This window comes from Psittacula echo (genome assembly GCF_963264785.1).
Source record: "Psittacula echo genome assembly, chromosome: Z".
Classification (NCBI taxonomy): domain Eukaryota; kingdom Metazoa; phylum Chordata; class Aves; order Psittaciformes; family Psittacidae; genus Psittacula; species Psittacula echo.
The window spans coordinates 39,669,249-39,693,316 of NC_137742.1; the positions used below are offsets into that span (position 1 = coordinate 39,669,249).

General features: G+C 37.4%; 1 protein-coding gene across 1 annotated transcript; it reads right to left on the minus strand.

Moving 5' to 3' along the window:
• Positions 1-6,762: 6,762 nt before the first annotated feature.
• ANXA1 (annexin A1) lies at positions 6,763-23,422 on the minus strand. The gene is made up of 13 exons (XM_080636770.1): positions 23,390-23,422; positions 19,925-20,003; positions 17,715-17,808; positions 16,833-16,927; positions 15,146-15,259; positions 14,549-14,639; positions 13,472-13,551; positions 12,445-12,501; positions 11,030-11,123; positions 10,322-10,417; positions 9,182-9,240; positions 8,455-8,577; positions 6,763-7,106 (listed from the first exon to the last, which is right to left on the minus strand). Exons 2-13 carry the CDS (start codon positions 19,988-19,990, stop codon positions 7,047-7,049), a joined length of 1,029 nt encoding a protein of 342 aa, XP_080492896.1. The 5' UTR covers positions 19,991-20,003; positions 23,390-23,422; the 3' UTR covers positions 6,763-7,046.
• Between the last annotated feature and the right edge of the window lie 646 nt (positions 23,423-24,068).

Here is a 24,068-nt window from a genome sequence, read left to right on the forward strand (position 1 = left end):
GAACTTTTACTATTCAATTGGACTTAAAGTCTGACATAGCTTTCCAAGAAACTAATTGGTCAGTAGCTTAGCACTCAAGTTCTGGCATAGGTCAGAATATGGTAAGAGGTGGTGGAAGAAAATGAACATAGATTAAAATGAGCACTAAGATGTCCAAACTTTCTGTTTGTTCGTCAGTTTACGTTCACCAGATATTTGAAAAAATCAAATGGCAATTTTTAGCAATGACCCACATCATTTAATGTGGAAAGTAAGAAAGGACTAAGCAGTTTGAAACAAGCATAGTAAAAGCCATTCCCCCTTGTTCTGTCACAACATGCCCTTGTAAAAAGCCCTTCTTCAGATTTCTTGCAGGCCTCTTTATGTTCTGGAAGGGTGCTAGAAGGTTTTCCTGGAGCCTTCTCTTCTCCAGGCTGAACAAGCCCAACTCTCTCAGCCTGTCTCCATAGGAGAGGTGCTGATCAACTTTGTGGCCTCCTGTGAACTCGCTTGAGCAGGTCCACGTCCCTCTTGTGTTGGGGGCCTCAGAGCTGAACACAGTACTGCAGGTGGGGTCTCACGAAAGCAGAGTAGAGGGGCAGGATCACCTCCTTCGACCTGCTGGTCACATTCCTTTTGATGCAGCCCAGCATACAGTTGGTTTCTGGGCTGAGAGCGCACACTGCCTGCTCATGTTGAGCTTCTCATCAGTCAACACCCCCAAATCCTCTCTTCAAGGAGAAGGTTTTGATTATTTTTTTGTGAGATTTTTTTTTTTTTCTACGACTGTCTGTTGATGCTCTGAGAAACCTTTCCTTGTATGTCCCCTTAAGAATACATCAGCTAGTCCTAGTTCGTTTCCCCTGCTCCTTCTTTTGATGCAAGAGCTCAAAAAAAAAAAAAAAAAAAAAAAAAAAGATATCGAAGCAGTGGAGGAAAAAAAAAACAACAAAAAAACAAACAAACAAAACAAAAGTCCCGTTTTCCGTAATAAGTTGAACTATTTTAGTTCTTATTACTCCAACAGTCTGGAAAAGAGTCCCCCAGTAAGTTTGCTTCTTTGCGACCGAGTATTGCTGCAATACATCCCCTCCTCCTTGTTCTCAACTTAATCACGAGGTGGCACCAGAGCTCAAATTTTTGGAAATACCATTCGATACCTACGGATGCCTTTTTGCAGCCTCCTGCAAATTTATCATTTGTTTTCTGAGGGCAAAGCCAAAAGGGTCAGAAGAGTATTCTCAGTGAAAAAGAAATGGGAAAGCCTGTCGAGTTTCTGCACATATCCCTAGTGCAGGATATGTCTGATTATAAAATAATAATAACCTAAATGTAACAAATTTAACATTTCCAGTGCATTTTATCAAACAGTAGTGAAAGAATTAGTGATATTTGAAGGAATATTTTTCCAGTACTAACTAACTGACTAAAAATTTGCCATCCATTAAGAAAGCTTTTCCTGTCTTACATCACTGAAGACAAAGGCTGATTCTTTCATATACAGGGCTGCTTTGAAGCTGGGTCTTTACAATACATTTCTGCTTATAGGCTGCAAGTGTACAATGATGAAAAAATATCACATTTCAATCCTCCTGCACATTTTTTATGTCGCCTTCATTCTCTCCTTTCCCACCAAGTTATATTAAAACAAGGAAGCCTTCTCATGAATTTCACTATAGCCTTTTCTGTAACATACTGACATTTCCTTTCCTCTTGATTTCATCCCTCACCTCCCTTTTATAAGCTTTAAAAGGCTGGATGGCCATTCAGCATTAAGTAGGTGGGCTACCATTCTTCAGAATTCTTAGCTGAATGCAGAAAGCCTCAAGCTACTGTTAATCTAATATATTCTTTTACAAAAAAGCACATCTGTGTTCAAAATATGATGGGCTGCTTTCCTTCTATCCCCTGTTCATGCTTGATGAAAGTCATAATTTTTTTATAAGCTGTTATGAATTACTTTCTCCACATCACAAGAAGGATTTTAAAATTCATACATTGTGTTTCACTAAATTGGTGGTGAAAATTCCAGCACACTAACTATGCCCCAGCAAGCCTTCCTCCAGATAGCCTGAGTGACTATTGAGCAGTGCTTTACAGTTGAAATTTGGTGTGGTTGACTTTCTATTTGGTTTTGAGATATGTTTAGAAAGACTTGAAAGATAAATTTTTATTTCCCCCCTTTTATTTTTACTTGTACCGGTGCTTAATTTCTAACATTGGTTAGGAAAACAGCTGCAACATTTTGCAAACATCCCTGTTTTGTAGGAATCTGTGGACATCCCATGCTTGAAGCTCAGCACAGAAAGAAGCATGCTGTTGAATGGAGTCCTTATGATCTTACATTTCAAACTCATTTGCAGTGATTTTATCTGACATTTTGTCATTTGATAGGCAGAAAGACAAGAGCAAACTGATACAAATTACCTTTGTTTACTTGTCTCCTGTGGTAACCCATTTTCCCTTAAGAATATTCTGATTAGAGTGACTTACACTTACATCTTCACTTATATTGCTCTGTTGACACTTTTATTCATTTACATAAAACCCCACTGCCTTATTTCTGCTGGTCCACTTAGTTCTCTCTCTCCCCTTGATTGTGCAGGATAACTGTTTAGGACAAGGACTGTTTTTCATCATGCCAGGAAACCACCTTCTCTCTGAGGTGTTGGTATAACTGAAAACAGTATTTTTTTAAGTTTAGAAATACCGTTCCCTTACACTCAGACCATCAGGGAGCCTTCTGGCGTAAAGTAGATGGCACAACCACTCTGTTTCACAAGTATTAACCTAAGCCCTATTTGTTGCAGTACTTGAAGAAGTTTCTGCACTATAACAGTTGGCTGCAAATTTGTCATGGAAATAAGGAGTCATATAAATATGTCCTAACATTGAAGACACTTATGAAATGGACATATAAGCAGAACCTTTTTTTAAAATAAAAAGGCTTCTGTTTTTTTTTAAACGTGTGTGTGGAAGTAGTACCCTCACTGTACTGAAATGTGGGCCTCTCAGACTGAAGTGAATGCCTAAGGGGACTCAGATGGTTTGCAACTGTAGTAAACCTGTGATTCCTCACTGATATACCACCACACAGATCCCTACTTATCCTTCCTCTTCAAAACAAGCGGCATTCGCATTTTTAGAAATAGACACAAACAGAAAAAATCAAAATGCAACTACTCTTGCCTTGAGCAAGGTTACAAATAAAATTATAGTGAAGTATCTTAAAATTAGGAGAGCTGTTTTGAATGCAGCAATATAAAGTAATCATTTCCTTCTGTTGCACAGTCCTGCAAAACTCATAATCAAGTAACAACCATTTTTTTATTAATAACACACTTAAATTCATAACATCTTGTTTTTTAAAATGAAACTTCAGGTGCTTATTTGCGCACATTTTGAAATTGAATAGTTAGGCTGTGCTCTCTCAAAGAACATGCTGCTGCTGAGATCCTCTTGAACTCCTCCAAAAAGAGAGACTCAAATCAAATAAATTTATTTTCAGTCATTCTTTCAGCTTTAACTGGAAGCAATTTTTTAAAAACTGCTGACTTTTTTGATGGATTTTTGGCTTCTCTGGTGAACATAGCTCTTGAAAAAGAAATTCTTTCCTATACTAATGAAATCAGATTCTTTCCCTTTGCATAGTTACAGCACCTTTCAATTTCACAATGACTGAAACAAGTTTCACCATTAGACATAATAATCTGTTGCTAACAAGTTAATTAGTTATGACCCATCCACTAAGTATAGGTTTGCTCTGGGCATTTTTCTCCAAGGATCTGGCCACCAACACTGGTAGTACCTCAAAATCCATTAATTGAAGTTTCATCACTTAATAGGTTGTTGCCCATGCCAAGAAAGGTTAGCAAAGCATATATGCTGTATATGCATACGTATTTTACATATATATTTATGTGCATATAATCAAAACATATATAATTATTATCACAAGTTCCAAAGGAAGCCACAGCTGCAACTAATCATTCCCTTCTATGCATTTTCTTAAATGAGAAAGGAAGATAGCGGGCTCTGGTACAGAATTAAGATACCATCTTCATTTCATATTCATAGAATCATAGAATCATAGAATGGTTAGGTTTGGACAGGATCTTAAGATCATCTAGTTCCAACACCCCTGCCATGGGCAGGGACACCTCACACTAAACTATGTCACCTCACCCAAGGCTCTGTTCAGCCTGGCCTTAAACACTGCCAGGGATGGAGCATATATCACTTCTTTGGGCAACCCATTCCAGTGCCTTACCATCCTCATAGTAAAGAACTTCTTCCTTATATCTAACCTCACATTCCTGTTTAAGTTTAAACCCATTACCACTTTTCCTATCACTACAATCCCTGATGAAGGGTCACTCTCTGGGATCCTTATAGGTCCCCTTCAGATACTGGAAGGCTGCTATGAGGTCTCCATGCAGCCTTCTCTTCTCCAGCCTGAACAGCCCCAACTTTCTCAGCCTATCTTCATAGGGGAGGTGCTCTAGTCCCTTGATCATCCTCGTGGCCCTCCTCTGGACTTGTTCCAACAGTTCCATGTCCTTTTTATGTTGAGAACACCAGAACTGCACACAATACTCCAAGTGGCGTCTCACGAAAGCAGAGTAGAGGGGCAGGATCGCCTCCTTCAACTTGCTCGTTACATTCCTTTTGGTGCAGCCCAGTATAATGTTGGCTTTCTGAGCTGTGAGTGCACACTGAAGCCAGCTCATGTTCAGTTTCTCATCAAGCAACATCCCCAAGTCCTTCTCCTCAGGGCTGCTCTGAATCTCTTCTCTGCCCAACCTGTAGCTGTGCCTGGGATTGCTCCAACCCAGGTGTAGGACCTTACACTTGGCTTGGTTGTACTTCATGAGGCTGGCCATTGGCCCACCTCTAAAGTGCATCCAGGTCCCTCTGTATGCCATCCCTTCAGTTTGGTGTATCAAGCAAACCACACAGCTTAGGGTCATCTGCAAACTTACTGAGGGCACACTCAATCCCACTGTCCCTGTCTGACAAACATGCTGAACAGGACCAAAAGGATATTCCATACCACATGAACTCTGCTCAGCAATAAAAGCCAAGAAAAACGTGGGAGGGGAAGCATTTGTTATTTAAGACACTGCGTTCCAGAGCAACCACTACTACTACATACTTAAGCCCCCCTTACTGGGAAGTGACCAGACATCACCTGCTGGTAGAATGTAGAGAAGAAAATCTTTGGTTTTGTTTGCTTCTGTCTATGACCCTTGCTTTTGTTTTATTAAACTGCCTTTATTGATTGTAGAAGCAGTGATAGTGGGCTTTTCACTTTAAAGATAATATAAAATGTTACACAAATTATCCAGATAAACATAAAAGTCCTACATGGGCTACAAACAGGGTTTTTTTGTTTTTTTTTTTTTTTTCCTGTGAACACAACTTAACAGGTTTATTTACTCTGTAGTTTAAATGAAAAAGAGCAAGATAGATATCATAAGATTTTTTATATCATTGAATTTTTTAAACAAGTAATCTTTAATTATTTTTCTTATACGTGGTTTATATAAACCCTACTTGTAGTGAAATGGAAAGGTATAGAATCAGCTACACTGCCTGATAATGCTACATTACTTTTTTAAGACACTGATTTTCTCTCATACACTGTATGCTATGGCCACACACAAAGAGTTGTGGTCAATGGCTCGATGTCCGGCTGGAGACTGATAATGTGTGGTGTCCCTCAGAGATCAGTGTTGGGACCGATCTTGTTCAACATCTGTGTCGGTGACACGGACAGTGGGATTGAGTGCACCCTCAGCAAGTTTGCTGATGACACCAAGCTGTGTGGTTCGGTTGATACACCAGAGGGAAGGGATGCCATCCAGAGGGACCTCGACACGCTTGTGAGGTGGGCTGATGCCAACCTTATGAAGTTTAACCATGCCAAGTGCAAGGTCCTACACCTGGGTCAGAGCAATCCCAGGCACAGCTACAGGTTGGGCAGAGAAGAGATTCAGAGCGGCCCTGCGGAGAAGGACTTGGAGGTGTTGGTTGATGAGAAACTGAATATGAGCCAGGTTCAGTGTGCACTCACAGTCCAGAAACCAATCGTATCCTGGGCTGCATCAAAAGGAGCGCGACCAGCAGGTCGAAGGAGGCGATCCTGCCCCTCTACTCTGCTCTCGTGAGACCTCACTTGGAGTACTGTGTGCCGTTCTGGTGTCCTCAACAGAAAAAGGACATGGAACTGTTGGAACAAGTCCAGAGGAGGGCCACGAGGATGATCAAGGGACTAGAGCACCTCCCCTATGAAGATAGGCTGAGAAAGTTGGGGCTGTTCAGGCTGGAGAAGAGAAGGCTGTGTGGAGACCTCATAGCAGCCTTCCAGTATCTGAAGGCGTCTACAAGGATGCTGGGGAGGGACTATTCATCAGGGACTGTAGTGACAGGACAAGGGGTAACAGGTTCAAACTTAAACAGGGGAAGTTTAGATTGGATATAAGGAAGAAATTCTTTACTGTTAGGGTGGTGAGGCACTGGAATGGGTTGCCCAGGGAGGTTGTGAATGCTCCATCCCTGGTGGTGTTCAAGGCCAGGTTGGATGCGGCTTTGGGTGGCATGGTTTAGTGTGGGGTGTCCCTGCCCACGGCAGGGGATTTGGAACTAGATGATCTTAAGATCCTTTCCAACCCTATCTATTCTATTATTCTATGCTGATAACTTGAAATTAAATGCAGAAAAACGACAAAGGACATACATACAAAGTTCCATTTCATTTTTTTTAAAAAGTTTATTTGCTTAGCATATATGAAAACTTCATACTTTTTTATTATTAATCAAGCAAATACAATGTGGGGAGCATTCTTTGATTTTGGAAAAATAATGGCAATGAGTTATTATTGCCATTCAGAATAAAGATAATGAAAAAATACATTCCAGGTTACATATTTTCAACATAACACATATGGATAAAGTACGATTACAGAGAAAGCTCACTGTGTAAAGCCTGTATTTTATATAGACAACTGAGGCAAACAAAAAGATCTTCACCAACTTGACGTGAGTGCGTTGCAGAAACATGAAACTTAGTTATCATTTCCACATAAAGCCACCATGACGCTTTCATAATCCCCTTTGAGTTCATCCTGTCAATTTAAGTACAAAAAACCCCACAATTTTTAGGATAATGGTTTCAGGTTAAGTGAATTTCAGTAAGCATTCAATATATATGTACTTTCAGTCCTTCACCTAAATAAATTAATCACTCGATAGCACATACTTTAAACACAGACTGAGCTTGAACTGAGTACTCTCATGGAAGTTATTCATATGACCTAGAAATAAACACATTCATTTCTAGAGTGGAGCAGAGGTAGACAAGGCTAATAAATATCCTGGGTGAGTCTCACGGTATAAATAAAGAAAAGAAGCACAGATAATTTCTGTTTGCCCAAGAGCTTAAGGTTTTCTTCTCCAGATAAATAGAAAAAGCCTTACTTGACCAGTGCTGTCCAGTGTCCATTAATATTAAAACACTATACACATTGGATCTAGGATTATCTACAGGCTAACAGTATAATTCACCATAGGATGGCTTATTCAGCTTGGAAAAAAATAAATAATATGTGTTAAGTATGAAGTGTAATTATTACATACCATGTTTTCCAGTAGATTTGAATCTACTTTGCCAAGATACATGAATTGTTTATTATAGTGAAACTATGCTTCAAGATCTTTGGATGCAACCATCACTTTGGAACATTATGAAGTGATGTAATTACATACCAAATTACAGATCATACATACTTATTAGGGAAGAATAAAAGTGATCTTTGGCACCTAAGTGAAAAAGTAGCAGACACCACTAAAAATCAAGAAAGCATTTTGAAACATGTAGGGAGTATGCTTCTGCTCCAAACAAGATTCTTGCTTTTCAGTGTTGTCTACTGGCTTCCACAAAGCTGCTTTGCAAGTTTAGTTTTCCTCTAGTACCTCACTGATTTAAATTTTCTGGAAAATATATTGAGTGGTCTATCCCCCATAAGGAGATATTTTTGTTAGTTTAACTCATTTACTTAAGTGACCTAAAAAGCAGGCCAAATAAATTTCTACTTAACAAGGTATTTTCAGGAGTACTCCAAATGTCAAAAATGGACAGCAAGTTGCATCAAATATCTCCCAATAGAGTTCATAGGGCAATCCTCTCTACTCTCCTGCCAGTGTACCATATGTCTGCTCAAGTACAGGAACTTTGGGATGCTGGAGTCCCCATTCAGCTCTTGGTTTTTACTCTTAAGACAATATTCTGAGACTTGTACCACTACTAACAGATTGCTATAGCTTTCATAACAAAAACAGTACTCCAGAAAATCAAATCATTCTACCAGCATGTGCATCATTGCGAACATGAGTTACTCAGCTACCATGAGCTACTCAAGATGAAATGCTGACTGAGGATCAGAATTGTTAAAAACCCCTTCCAAAATCACCTACCATAATGGCTTGGCAGAGAGAGATGCCATACAGCCTCTTGTAATAGCCTTTGATCTCATTCATATCCACTTCTTGGCGTGAAACCATAATTCTGATGAGATCTTTGTGCCGTGTCCCAGCACCCTGTTAGCAAAAAAAAAAAAAAAAAAAAAGAAGAAACAAAACACAACAGGAAACAGGAAAAACATAAGGGAAAAAAAAAAGGAAAGAAAAGGGAAAAAAAAGGAAATTAAAAAAAAAAAATATAACCAAAGGAAAAAAGAAATTACAGATCTGGACCTGCATACTGGACAGTTTCAGCATCTCCAGCTGCCTTACTCAACTCAGCTTCCAAATTTGACAAAACAACCATCGCTGTCTTGTCAAAGATTAGGCTTTTGCAAGGTTCTTGTCCAGATCTGTAATTGCATTCCTATTTTCACTAATATTTTTGTGGTTTCATAAATAGGAAAAGTTCCAGTTAGATTTCTATCACTGTTTAGAGTAAAAGATACATGCGTGGATGGACAAATACCTTCCTGAACACACTACAGTGAACAGGTAGCTCCTCCTATGGAAAGACACTCAGAAGTTTAAAAGGAAAAAACAGACGGAGAGAAAGACATACACCAAATATCCTTCTGCAGTGATTTTTTTATCACGCAAAGGGCTTACAGAGCTCTATGTAGCTTGTTATTTTTCAGCTTACAAAGTACCCCATGTTTACAAAGGTGGCTTTTTTCTTTACCTTCATCGCCAAGTGGAGTTTTTCAGCAAAGAAAGCTGGCTTGCTTGTGGCACACTTCACTGTAATGAAACAATGTGATAAGGTCACGCTGTGCATGTAACAACTGAAAAAAGGCTAAAGTCTGAAAAGAAAACACTTTAAAAGCAGTCTCAGTGTTCCTACCAGTATATCCTTTTTATCTACGTTTTTGTACCTGCCTTCAAAATATGGGAGTAGTAGCAGTTTCTTACATCTGTTTATTCAGAAAGCAATTCGGTCAGGAAAGAGTACTGTAAAGACAAGACTCTGCTGCCTAGTTTCCTGCCACAAAATTAAGAAAAATATTGTTGTTTCCATGAAGAAAAATGGGAAAGCATTTGTATCTTCTGCAGGAGGGCTAGAGGTTATGATTTGATGTTTTGTGAACCAAATTATACTACACACTTGCCCTCGACTTCTGACATGAAAAAGGATCTGATGGGACTCATTCTTTTATCCAAAGTACATTTGACTCTGATACAAAAGCTGAGAACAAGATGGGTATCTGCTTCCAGATTTCATCCCTGATCCACTTGTAAGAGTGACTTAAGAGAATCATTGCCTCACCTTACTGTTCATGAGGAACATACTGTTAATGTTCTTAATATATACCTGCACCACAAACCTTATAAGAACATTTTCTTGAAAAAAAATGCAGCAGGAAATTTGTTCTATTTTTAATAACTATATATTATAAATTTATTTGAAAAAAAAAAACCTGGAGATAAGTGGGTTTGGGTTTTTTGTGGGTTTTTTTTTTTTTGTTTTTTTTTTTTTTTTTTGAAGATAGGTTTAAAGCTACTGGATTTGTGTGCCTGTTCTGACAGCTGTTTTTGGCATACTGACTTTCCGTAAAGGTCTTCCTATGTTGATGACACATCTGTTCTCCTTGGAAGACCTTTCTACATATCAGGAGATGTGTTTCATCAGGTTTAGCTGAATTTAAAAAACTCAGATATCTATGTTTCTACTAGATTTATCCAAAGTATTATTTAGCACATTTCTTAATGAAGCAGGTTAAGCTCAGATGGTCTTCCTAACTGAGCAAGTATGACAGAAGTAAAAGGTAGGTTTTCATATGGTCAGTATATATGGTAGGTTACAATCTGCAGAACCACTTACCAAGGGCAGTCAGGCAGTTCTCAATATCACCTTTCAGCTCCAAATCCAGTACTTTGTTCATGTCATGTTTGCTGTATTTGGTGTACTTTTGAAAGACTAAATAAGGAAGGAAAACTCAGTGAACAGTAATGAAAACATAGTATTCTCCCTGCATTGCCTCTGCCTTATTCCTACCTCACTGCTTCAGCAGTGCACACAGGTGACTGTCGGCCATCTTTTGCATTTTTTTTCCCTTTTTCAGCCAGCACAATGTAAAGAGCAGGGTTACTGCACAGACTGGTGGAGTCAACATAAGGAATAGTACATGGTTTATGTTCCCATTGGCAGGGATGGAGGTGGTCCAATGACTCCACTCAAGTCTGTGACATTAGCTGATATCCCTCTACCCAGGGCAAATTGGCTGAGGGGCAAGACTATGTTGGGAGAGCATTCAACGCCTGCCACACTGATCCTGTGGTATTGTTATCACTAGCCATGTGAGACTTCACAGTAACATTGTTGTTAACCACCTAAATGATACTCCTCATCACTAGTATGGAAAAATCAGCCAAACTGCCAATTGCACTCCAAGAGCAATCATGGGCTCAATTACAGAGAACTTTGTAGTAGTCAGATTCACATCTTGATAAACCATATTTTCTCTGAGTTCATGAGCAGGCCATGATCAAAGTACTCTTTAAGTGAAACACAAATTTTCATCCAACATACCTCTTCGGAGATGTGGGTAGCTTCTTGTAGTAAGAACAGTAATAAACACATTAGTATCTGTTCCTTTCCTTTTCTCTCCTGCTTCATACAAGGCCTGTCATAGATAAAGTAGTGAAGTTTACATCAGTATAGCAAAACTCAAGCAGGAATACTATACTTTTGAAGCTACAAGACAAATATAGGCCACTGCTTGTCAATAATGAACTATAGCCCTTAACACAATCCCTAACAAAACTCTACAAACCCTCAAACTCTAGATCTGTTAAGTAACACTTCATCATTCACTTATGTCATAAGAACCTGGAGAACATTGTGCAGTTGAAAAACATATTTCCAGACATTTCACGATCACCATCTTGCTGTCTTGGATATATTACATTCTTGAATGAAGATATTTTTCATATACCATTATATGTTTATAGTCTGCACAGAAGTCTAGGACTGGTAGGCTTTTTCCAGATGAACAATATTATCTCTAACATTAATTGGACAACCCTGAAGAAGAAACCTACGCACCAAGCGTTTCTTGTCTTTTTAATAGAAAGTAAGAACCAAGTAAGTCTCCTCCATTTTCCTCACCTTCTCAAATCTCTGCAAAAGTATCCACTGAAGACCTCCAAACAGTAGCAAGGATGATTTAACAACACTCTTTAAACCAAGAGAAGTATTGAACTTTTGAACTTAGACATAGTATTAATTTACTGACCTTCTGTTTCTGACAAAACTAAACTCCTAACGTAGTGGGCATAAAACCAGTATTTCTCAATGGCTTTTTCTTGGTTAGATTTTTTTTTAAATCAATTTAAAGCCAGTCCACATTTAAATTGTATCAATGATCAAAACTTTTGTATGTGAAAACTCAGGAAAGACTGCAAAAGTTTACCAAGACTTTAAATATAGCCAGTATAATTGTGGAAGAAATAAGAGAAAGATGAGTGGTTTATTTCATAATTATTCAGAAAATGGCTGTGAGATTGACCCAGTAATTTTCAACGGTTAATCATTGTAAAGCAATACCTATAGCTAATATACTGCAAGTTCACACTGGTTCAAGGCATGGCAGCTGGTTCTGCACATTCATGAATACACCCTCATCTGTAAATCTGTGTCATAAACAGAAGGAATATTGTGTCTAATTTCTCCAGTTGTTGGTCTGAATGCTTTACCTGACTTAGAAGAGGGTTTGCAGAAATGCTTCTGAAACTAGGTATTATGGGTAAGATTTAACTTCCTTCAGATAGCCAAGCTTAAGTGAACTTTAAAATAGTATCCACTCAGAAAAGATTGCTACATAAAATACAAATCTCAGTTAGGTCTGCAACCACAAGATTCAGCTAGAATATTCACAGCCAGAGTTTGTAATCTCAAGTTTAGCCAGAAAAAGAAGTTCTGCAGAGTGCCAAGCATGATCTTACCCTGGCATCATTGTCAGCAAGCTCATCATTCACATAAGAATCTTCACATCGGTCAGCCTACATAAATAAATAAATAAAAATTCACTGGTACTCACAATCATTCAGTTTACCAAAGCTCATAATTTTATAGTTCTGCCCTACCATTCTCATACATAATTTAATACATAATTGGAAATAGGTACAGTTACATCAACCATTCTGTCAATAAAGCAGTTTTATTTGTAATCATAGAATCATAAAATGGTTAGAGTTGGAAAGGAAAATCATTCACAGCTCACAATTCTAAGGCCACCAGCAACTTATTTCTGCAGTCCTACATTAAAATCCACAGGAAATATTGTTTTTTAATGTGAAGTTACAGGTTTAGAAGCTGTGATTTGCTCCCTGATTAAAATTCTATAGATACCTTTCAAGTTGATTTGAAACTAAAACTGAAAATCAAAACTATTCATATGGCTGTATCAAAAAACAATCCTGCACGCATGTAGAAGCTTCATATACATGTACTTAACAACTGCAGAATCATTTATGCATTTTAATGGGGTCTTTTTATTGGGCAACTCATCTGCTTTTGAACACAAATACATAGAATACTTTATCTGCATGTTAGCACCCTGCCTGCCCCATTATCTATTTAACTAGTAGAAACATATCTTAACAGCAATACAAAAGATTTATTTCTTTAATTGTAAGCATTTCTTCTTTTTCTATTTCTAGTCAATCGGTATGACATTATGCCTGTTGCTTTTCCAAGTGCTTAGAGTTACCAAAAAAAAAAAAAAAGTCTTAAAAGCATAACTGATGCATAATAATAAACATCACTGGTTTTTAAAATGTATGAGACAAAACCTCATCATAGCTTGTTTAAGAGCAATTTTATATGATCTAAGATATGGAAGTAAAAAAATGCAAATAAATAAACATTATCTGAATTCTTATTTATTATATTTATTTCTCTGAAATAGTCCTGACAACATTAATTTTTTATTACAGATAATGTCACTCAAAAGGCTTAAGCTCAGTGTACCTTGGCAAGAGCAACCAAAGCCTTCTGAAAGTCTCCAGACGTATCAGAGATAATGTCTTGTATCAGATCTCTCTTCAGCACTGAAATCAATAGAAATAGTATTCATAGTTTGCTTTAAAGTTATCAAGTAGGTTTACTAGATGATCTTTAGAGATCCCTTCCAATCCAAACTATTCTATGAGTTTTTCAGCCTTTTCTTAATTTCCCAGTTAAATATGCCCACTAGAAATGCAGTTTTGTTATTTTCCCTTTCATCTTCAAGAGAAGGCTTCTATCTGTAACACGTCCTCTAATCCCTGAGATGTGCTAAACACAAAATCTGCTGAAAAAGTACTTCTCAAAGGTCTTGTGGGTGGCACTGTCTTGGGCTCTTGCTTGTGAATTACAAAAAAAAAAAAAAAGCTTAAACTTTTTTCTGAACCATCTGTGTTTTAATCTTATTTCTCACTGTTCTTATAAGCACTGAACTCAAACACAGAACTCTACCCCAGAATGCAAACTATTAATCTGGACTTCTAACTGAGACAACTTGAGTGGAAACCTCTTGGAAAAGTTAGCCCATAATCTCAAAAAATATTATTTAATTTGACAACATTGATTGGCTGCAATAAACTCTACATATATGACAGGTGCCATGTTATGCTCTAGTTATCTATTCAAAGGTCTTTGCCGTTCAGTTCACTGGTTGCTCCTACACTAATGTTATCTGTGTTGTAAACTCAGTAATGCATTTTATACAATCCCAGTGAGATCTTAAATCAGCTAACGCTTAGTTATAAGAGAAGAAAAGCGGCTGCGTTTTGCTAGCATCCTGGAAAGCATCTAAATACATGGCCCATTCTATGAGACATTTGCAGCTCTGCCAGTATCGATGAGACTTTTCCTTCTGTATTGGGATGCACATAGATCAGAAAAAGTCAGTATGACCTCTCTGCCCTGCAACTGTTTCTATTTCATGTGAAGCTTTACTTGCCTCCTACAATGTCATCTCAGCTTCCCATACTGAGAAGTAGGGCTGTGACTGTAACGTGTCATTTGTAGTTATGCCATTAATACTTCTTTGTTGCTCTGAATTACCTTCTTTGTAGTATCTGCTGGCTTCTCTGATCTCCCTGTTATTTCTTGAGGCCAGAATTTCAATTAGGGTATCTTCATCAGTTCCAAGTCCCTGATAAAAGTAATTGAATTTTTAGAAATGTTACTTGACACAGTGAACTCAAAATTTAGAAAAACAGAGGTAAGAGGAAAATCATAGACTTGCCTTTGAAGGCCCCATGTGAAACAAGAAAGGAAAATTGGAACCATTGTTCTTCCATACAATATTGTTATTTCAGCTCTTCTGGAATTAATTTGTTATCACATTTAGTATCACTGGTACCCAAAAGAAGTGCTAAAGGAGCCGAGTAGTGCACATAAAAGATAGGATGCAAATTTTATGAAGAAAACTATCCCTGTCTCATTTTGTTTTCTCTTATGTAAATATACAAGTAAACATTACAATTCTACTACTACATCAGCAAACAGTTTTCAGAAGGCAAAAAGAATTCCTTCTTACAAAAATACTTCCTCCAACTCTGACATTCAGTGGAAATTGATTGGTGTTCTTCTCAGAACCTGGATTACTGGTATAGATATATTTTACAAAATGGGGTTAAATTCTTATTTTTACTTCACCTTCATAGAGGCTCTTAGTTCTTCAGCATCAAACTGAGCTGGAGTTTTGAGCAGAGCCACAACAACATCTTCCAGGTGGCTTTTCAGAACTTTTTTCAAGGCATCTTCCAGACTCTGTGACAGAAAGAATACGAAATACACTAAGCCAGTGAATGGTAAAAAGCTACTGTTCAGCTACATTGCAGAAATCAGTCTCATTTCTGATGAATCTTGGTCCACATCATTCGTTTAGCTACTAGAAAGAATTAAGAAGCCCTAACAGAAATTTTAAATTTGTAACATTTATGTTAATTGAAGTGTCAGGTTTTTTCAGTATGCATTAAGGAGTGCTTTCACACATTGCAATTCAGCCATATTCACTCTTTTACAGCATCAGAAGCAGATTAGAAATACACTGCTTTCTTTTTTAAGTGAATGTATATTGCTGTTATGAGTATGACTGGGTTGCTTATCTGGATACCAGTTTAATTCATCCATTTATCGCATGAAGGATACAGAATCTGCAGTGGAAACTCTGTGGACATAGTTTAATCTTGCTCTACACAAAACTGCAAGTCCTAAAGTTATGATTTCAGCTATAATGTAATTTGACCTAAATTAAAGTTAAAATATAAAATATCATTTGTTCTGCCTCATCTCTGGAAATGCTAAATAATGTGTTTTGTTACATTAAAAGTTACAGCCCTGTTCTCTACCAATATGTTTCCAGATTGTGGTTATAAGTATGAGAAGGTCAACCTGCTTTGTCAAGGTACCTAAATAAATGAGATCATTTCACAAGCAAGCACTATGTCCATAGTTAGTGCTGTTCTGCTTTTGACGGTGTGCCAGGAACCAGCATATCTAATAATCTAACAGCATTAGTCTCACCATGTCTTTGAAGTTATTTTAATTTAGTTCTTTAAAAGATAAAATTACAAGGCTGGAGTTTCCTTTGAGCAGAGAAGAGGGCTGTGAAAACCACAAGTGAGGTTTCCTGAACTGAAACAGAAAATCTAGGCTAAATGAGATATTAGATTATTTTCTAACTTTACTAGAAAATTCTGATTTTATTTTTTAAATATTAATTAGAAATTCTAATTTTAAAAGTTACACTCAAGGGAATTGCTTTCCAAGGAGGAAATGCTCAGTATCTCTGGTATGCCAACTGTGCAATTGTAATTTCAATTTAAAGTTTCAGGTTCAATTGGAGAAAAATTGTTATAGAGAAAATTAAGAGCAATTAAAACTTTTTTCAAAAACGTGGTAATTTCCAAGCACCTCAGTTCCAGTGACTAGCAGTTTTACCACTCAGAGGTAGAAGAACACTGCCCCTGTACACCTACTCCCATGTCAGTGCTGCTATACTTGTGGAACAGTGTTACAGTCCTACAACTTTCCTATCCTGTTTAGTATTATATCTGCACTGAAATATTCACAGAGGTGTCTCCAAGTCCCTTTCTCCATCCCTTCCTTTCTCTCAGCAGACTGCCTCCCAGGTGGTACTGAATTTTGCATTCCCAGTGATTTAGCGATTTAAAAGACCTCTAGGCCATTCAAAAAACTGGAAAGTCAGAATTCAAATTTTTTTCTTTTATTTAAAAATAGTGGTCACTGTATTCAAAGGCTCAGCAGTGGCAGTATAGTTACAGGGTATTATCATTCTCTTTGTTTATATAAATTTAAGCTTGACTTGAATATACTTTACCTTTCCCTTAGCCTGCTGATAGGCAGCTTTGATCTGTTGACGCTGAGCATTTGTCCTTTTTGTCAAAATGTCTATGATAGTGGCTTCATCCACACCTATGAGTCAACAAACAGCAAAATGTCTAATATATTTGAAATACTATAGCAGTCTGTAGTGCATTGTTTAGCCAAACAATATTCTTAGATATTTTTTATTATTTGCGTTATGTCATAGTTTGATTTCTTGACACACTGAAGTTTAACCAAAGGAAAAACGGTAATCATCTACTGATTTACAATTAGTGAGGTAGTGAAGAAACCAAATAAACAAGATTCCCAGAGAACATAGAAAACTATGTTTCTACAACTCATATAGAAAGTCTTTAAGTGTTCTGAGGGCAGAACTCACACTACAGAGTAACTAAAAAAAAAAAAATAGGCAGCATGCTCGTTTAATCTCAGTAAGTCAAACTGAAAAATATTTCAAAGTACAGGCAAACAGCCAAAGAGGAATTTCATCAAAAGAGAGAAGTACAATACAAGCATATACTACATTATCCCCTGTATTTTGCAGGGGTTTTATGGAAATCAAATTTAAAAGTATTGGTGTGGTACATTACAGTATTTTTTATTGCCTAGAAATTTAATTTTTACAGTCCTTCCTTCAGCATATTCAAGTAGCTGTGTTAAGGTCTGAAACTGTAATACAACATTAGGGTATCAAAGATTTAGGATTCTTCACCAAGCGGCATAATTTAATGTATGGCCAAGCTTTTAAAAACAGAGGCACCACTCCTTCTTGCCATTACTTCTCCTTTCTTTCTTTTTTTTTTTTTAGTGTTATGCTATTTTCAAAATTTCCTAAGAGCCCTAACGTAGCAGGTCAAATATTTACTTCTCTTACCCTTTACAGTAATAGCTCTGTCCAAAGCAACAACATCAGCTGATGGATCGAAGTTAAGGTATGTCTGTACTCCAGGGCCACCTTTTGAACTTTTCTGCAGAGAGGAAAGAAAAAAAAAAAAAAAAAAAAGGGAAAAATTGTAACTGCTTATTCCAAAGAAGCAGTTTTACATGCCTATATAAACTATGTATTTGGGATTACCTATTATGACTATCAAGGAACATACAAAATTTTGTAGCTACAGAGAACTGAACAGTCTCAGTAATACATATGCATTAGATCTATTCCTCTCTATTCCTTTCACACTTCTTTTATTAAACAGAAAGGTACCTGGACACCTATTTCTCAAACCCAGATTCCACAGTAAAATACTTCTTAACTGTCACTTTCAGCAATATTGTTCAGTTTTAAATGCTCTAAACCCACAGTTAAATACTACAAGCGCAGCCAGTAAAGTGCTACTAATTTCTGTGCTCATTTTAAACAAACTGACTGGGAGCTAATGCATGTCTAAGGCTACAAGCACTTCTCGCATGCAAGAACTTGGAGCAAAGTTCAAACCTAATCCTATAAGGAAGTGGGGAACTGTTACCTAACTTCCTTGAAACTTGAGATGTAAACCACACTTTCTTCACACACATTATCTACTGTCTGCCTTTGGTAAATCCACTCCTAGATGGAGTCTAGGGAGTTGACTCACTAATGAATGTCTAGAGGGCTCTGGCAATACCTAAGGATGATGAATTCCACTACACACTGTGTTGCATGGGTTGCAGTAAGTCAGCAACATGACAAATCGTGTTACTCTATGGGCCTATGACCCAACAGCACGATCTAACCCATGTCTGCTTCTTTTACTGAAGCCATAAAATGCTCTGAGATTCTTGTATTAAATATTTATAGAAGATTGCCATTCGAATGATACATACTGAGATTTTTTATAAAAAAAAAAAAAACCAAACCCAAATAAAAAACACAAAAAAACCCCAACAAACCAAACAAACCAGAGTAGATTCTAAGCATTTTCAAAATCACTTTTTCCCTGTTTCAACAACTCCCAATGTTGTTGGGGTTTTTTTTTAAATCTTTTGCTGTCTAAAGTTAAATAGCACAAGAGAAGTGGCTTATGATACATGTTTTGCCTACAGCATTCTGTACTGAATTTTGTACATTTCCGATGCCTGATAACTAAATATTCAACACCCCACACAGGAAGTAAGAGAGGAGAGGGACTGTAAACTAAAGCAATGTCTTGCATACTTTCAGCCAACAGAGAAATAGGACTAGTTAGCTGCCTGATTCCCAGACACACCAGGTTAGTCTTTGTATACTGGTTTCCATGACAAATTAGTAGTAATACAAAAACTCTAACCACAATAACCAGAACAATTCAGAACCTTGGGGGTGCAAGGAGGATAAGAAGATGAAGCCAAAGGTTTATGCACAAAATGTTGTGGAGTCAAAATTACAAAATTAGTGAAATTTCCCCCGTGTTCAATTTCCTTCTTTCTGGACCTCCTGGGACTTCACAGTGTACTGCTTTACCTTTCCTGACAGTCATTTCAGTATCTTAACTTCATTATTATAAGACACTCCTTGTCATCCTAGTACACTAACGCTTAATTTCTCACCACAAGCCTCCCTTCTAATCAATATCACTACTGAGCATCTGATATGTTTTATTACATACTGTGACTCTTTGCACCATAATCATGACATATGACTTAAAAGCTAGGACATGTACTAGTGACTTCAGTTCCTCCTTTACATTCCTGGGCTCCAACTCATGGCTTCCTGTACTTCAGCCTGAGTCCCTGATTTTCTCACGTACTTCTCCTGAACATGTTAGCGCACATTCACACACCCATGCATCAGATTACTACTTTAAAGAGAAGACTTGAGTGAATCAGTGATTGGTCACTGGAAATTACAATTTAACTACAGTAACTAGTTCTGCCTAGGAATTGATAACTGGACTGATAGGTGCATATAAGAGTAATTTTTCATCTGATAGCAGACTTACTAAGTTATTAGATCCCATTAGACTATATGATGCAATAAAATTGGATTCCTCTTTAATCTGCTGGACTTTTGCCATTGTTCTTCCTCCCTTTGAGTATATTAAAGACATTTGGTGGCCTATGACTTTCAATCAGTTCTGAAAGTACTTGAAAATAAGCATGATGCTCTCAGAAGGTGATAATACTTACAATACATTCCTGCTCCTGGTTTTCCATGAACCATGCTTGTTTCAGAAATTCTGATACCATAGCCATGTTGACAGAGTTTCTGTGAAAAGATGCACCAAGTAAAACCCCAATTTTCCACCACATTAAAAAACCATCTTTCACCATTTTCAGTACCAGCGCTACTCAAGGTCTCCTGCTCTCAAAATCCTTTCTCTTCAACTATAATATGTAGAGGTTAGTTTTCCAAGCAGTAATTGGCCTGTGCTACTGGAAGGAGGTAATTTTATGTTTGCCAGGTGATGCAATACTCCACAACTGTTTGCTCACCCCTACAGCCTTAATTACTTGCAGAAGTTTTAGATTAGGCAATATCTAACAATTAGCATTGACTTACAAAGGAAAGTTACCAGAAACAAATTGAAGTCTGACTTTCTCTATTAGTTGTAGCATTAGCTATGCTCATTTAGCTTACTGAATATTTGATTCTGTTCAAAATCAGTAGTGAACAAGTATTCTTGTCTGATCATTTACTGTGGTTGGAGCTTTTGTGTGTTAAGACAAAAGATATTCCCTCTCATGTAGTTTCTTTGACCAGCCCCTTCCTAAGGAAGACAAGTAAAATTAGACAATTTCACCTACACTATTCCTTATTTCTTACATATTTCCTCTGATTTCTACAAAAGAATAGAGTATTACCCATTTTAGAAGGGAAAAGGGTAATTTTCACTTTTAAACACTCAAAATGAAAATCAGTCCAGCTTTCCCAGAAGATACCACACAGAACGGGAAAAGACTAATGGTGATATGATTTGACGTTGAACACCCAAATATGAATGCATAAATTGCTTCATAACAACTTTGGTGTTAGGAATATTCTGTTTGCTAGTCGAAATAGAGAGGCAACAGAGAAAATAAATTCACATTTTATCAAATACAGTACTTTTGGTCTGCCCAAAATACATTTTTTTTCCCTAACACACTTCCAGACAAACACTAGGGAAGGCTTGGTTTTAAAGAATATATATAAATAATAAACTAAAGAAAATGTTGCTGGGTAGACTAGAATGTCTTTGAATCTAGTGTGAAGAGACAAGATGCGATTTGCAGTCTTATGATACAAATCATATAATGCGGATCATATACATAACTATAAAAAATTATGTTGCTTATACTGCAAACAATGGCAAAGAGCAGCCATTTAAAACATCACACACTTAGGAACCAGCAGTGCAGCTGCAGGACAGCTTCTTCTTTCCTTCGCAGCAAAACTGTAAAACTTACTTCCGCATTCAGCTGCCAACAAAGCAATAGCTTCTTCTCACAGTCCTCCTCCAGCCCAGCTACACCCTTCCCTTCCCACTCTAAAGCAGGAGCCGCCTACACTCCCTCTTCCCCAGAAACCTCTTGCTTTTGTGCCTTTCCCTCAGCCCTAAGGCATAAAATTCAGCCCTGCCTATGCAGCTAGAAAAAAACAAATCTGCTTCAAATCTGTATTTGTATGTCACTTAAAGCAAATCCTATGTTGGTAAATAATGGTTAGAATATTGTATAAGTTTTAAGGCCAAACTTTTCCGTATGTTTTGCTTATTGAGGATCAGAAAAGCATACTTACATTGCTGTTAAAACCAGCATTTTATCAAACAGTTATAGTGATTCCTGTATGTTTCTTGTATTGACAGAATAAGTATATGAGGCCAGATAAAGTATACGGTATCTAAAGTTTTGCTGCATTTTATAACAGCACACACAAAGGCCATATGCAGGAGAATGAAAACATTTGAAAGACTTCATACTAGGGGTACTGAGTCACCAGCAAAGATGTACAGAAATGTCAGATGACTGATAGATTCACAGAGTGTATAATCATTTAAAACTAACAAGATTTAGTCTCACAGTACCGAATTTGACAAGAGGTGGGACCAAAACTGTGTTTTGATTGATAGAGTAGCACTTCTCAGGGAGAGCTGGCTCCAGGTAGAACTGCTAACATCTCAATTTCTTCTGCCTGTCACCACAGCCATGACTCTCCCCCAGCTCTAGAGATTTTGCTGTCCTTGCAGATAACTAGAGCAGGCAGCTGCTAAGCTACACTGAATTAGGTGTATTAAGTCTCTAAACTTTTATGTCTACCCTAATTTAAATTAGAGATGCAATAAAATAATTCTGTGCCTTAAAAACTGTCCTTTTTTCCTCCTTTTTTAAAATAAGAAACTTTGGCACATACATCCTTTTGTATACAAGAAATAATATATGTGCCTGTGGAGAGATGCAAACAGAAAGTATTGTAGAAAATTATGACACTTTTTTCTAGTTACTCCATGCAAAATACCTATTTCAGTTTAATAAAATTCTGCTTAATAAAATATTGTCCATGCCTTTTCTCAGACTGGAATGTGTAGATGTCAAATGAAAAAGGAAAGAGGATCAAGACCATTCCAAATTGGAATGAACAACATTGAAACTGGAACAAAAAATCAGACATCCAGACTGAAAGCCCTAACTCTTGCTTCACAGTAATTACTGCAATTGCTTGCTGTCTGGTTCCCAGTCCCCAGAAGAGGCACCCTAATCTAGACATATGTAAATTTTTAGGTTTTGAGAAAATACTTAACATTTATTAAAAAAAAATTAAAGACACAGATTAGACTTTTACTCTACAGTCTGTTAAATGATACCATTTCTCCATGCTAATTTAACCATATCATGAACCACATCAGATATATCATCCTGCTTATTGTCCAATCCTAGTTATCAGGACCTTGACATGTAAGTTAGAGTCATTACACCCTATCAGAAAAACAGGCAGCAGATCAAACACAGGAATTTAATTTACAGTGGAAAGTGTACTGAATAGGAATGAAAACATCAGAGAGAAGAACAATCTCATCCTTGAAAAATTCAGTGGAAAGTTTTAGCAGAACAAACCCCAGATGACACAGCCCTTACTCATGTGCCTTTTCCTAAGTTCTCAGTCACAAAAGCAGGGGTTTGTTTTTGTTTCTTAAAGTTTGTTTTGCCTCATTTTCATCACTTTCATAAGCAAAAACCCCTCTACAGTCCCAAAGCACCAAACTGTTGTTGAAGTAACAACAGCTGTTTGTTCTCTAAATCTCCATACAAAGCACACTGTTTTTTCAGGAACTCCAGTTTTACTACAGATTTCTCTAGCAGCCTACTAGATAGGCAAAGAGAAATCATAAGAAACGGTCAACTCCAAATGAGTTTGCTTTTAATATTTTAAGGTGTTTCTTTTTTTTTTTTTTCCCAATTACTTGAGTTTATTAAATAAAAGCAGCAGCTGTCCAAGCCCTTCTATGTACATGAAATGCTCGAAAACTGAAAGATTTCCTTCTGCCCACTTCCATCTTTCCCTTGCCAGTAAACCCAACCCACAGAAAATTCCACCAAGTCACTTGACAAATTTAGCATATGATTCTTAAAGTTTGTCATGTCTACAGAGAGCAGCAAAGAACAATAAAAACCTACCTTCTTCCTTCCAAATATTCTTTTCAGGGCAGCACAGCCAGTAGTAGGAGTACAGAGCACTCTCCGCACTTTTATAGCGTGGTGCGGGAGACCCCACCTAGCAACCAGAGTGTTTCCACAGCCCAGCAACCATCCGCTTTTTGCAGCAGCTGAATCTGAGCGCTGCCCTAAACACAGAACGGCACAAAAAAGTCATTGCAAAACTACGTGCTGTAGAAATCTGGAGCAGATTTCAGAAGGGAAGAGACAACAAATGAGCGTGCCATGGCTACATACCTCACTGCAGGAAATTGTCATAAAACTTTCAGGGTCATAGATCAAAATGGTAAAAAAATAAACCTCACATTTTTACATGTCTGATACTACCTCAGAGTGAATATGTTAACATGTATCCCTGCTCAGTGAAACTTTGAGAGAAAAAAGAGTGTAGAGGAATTAACGTAGCTTCCACGTTTCACTGAGTTCCAGTTCTTCTGCACAGAAACCTATGGTAGAAATGGCCCAGGAATGTGTCTAAACCTTAATATTGGTACCTTTTTTTGTTTGTTTGTTTGTTTTGGGTTTGGGTTTGGGTTTGGGTTTGTTTGTTTGTTTGTTTGTTTGTTTTAAGAATACTTAGAAGGTGGCAGGCTCAATAGGAGAGCAATAACTAGCACCTACATAATTAGACACAGGTTGA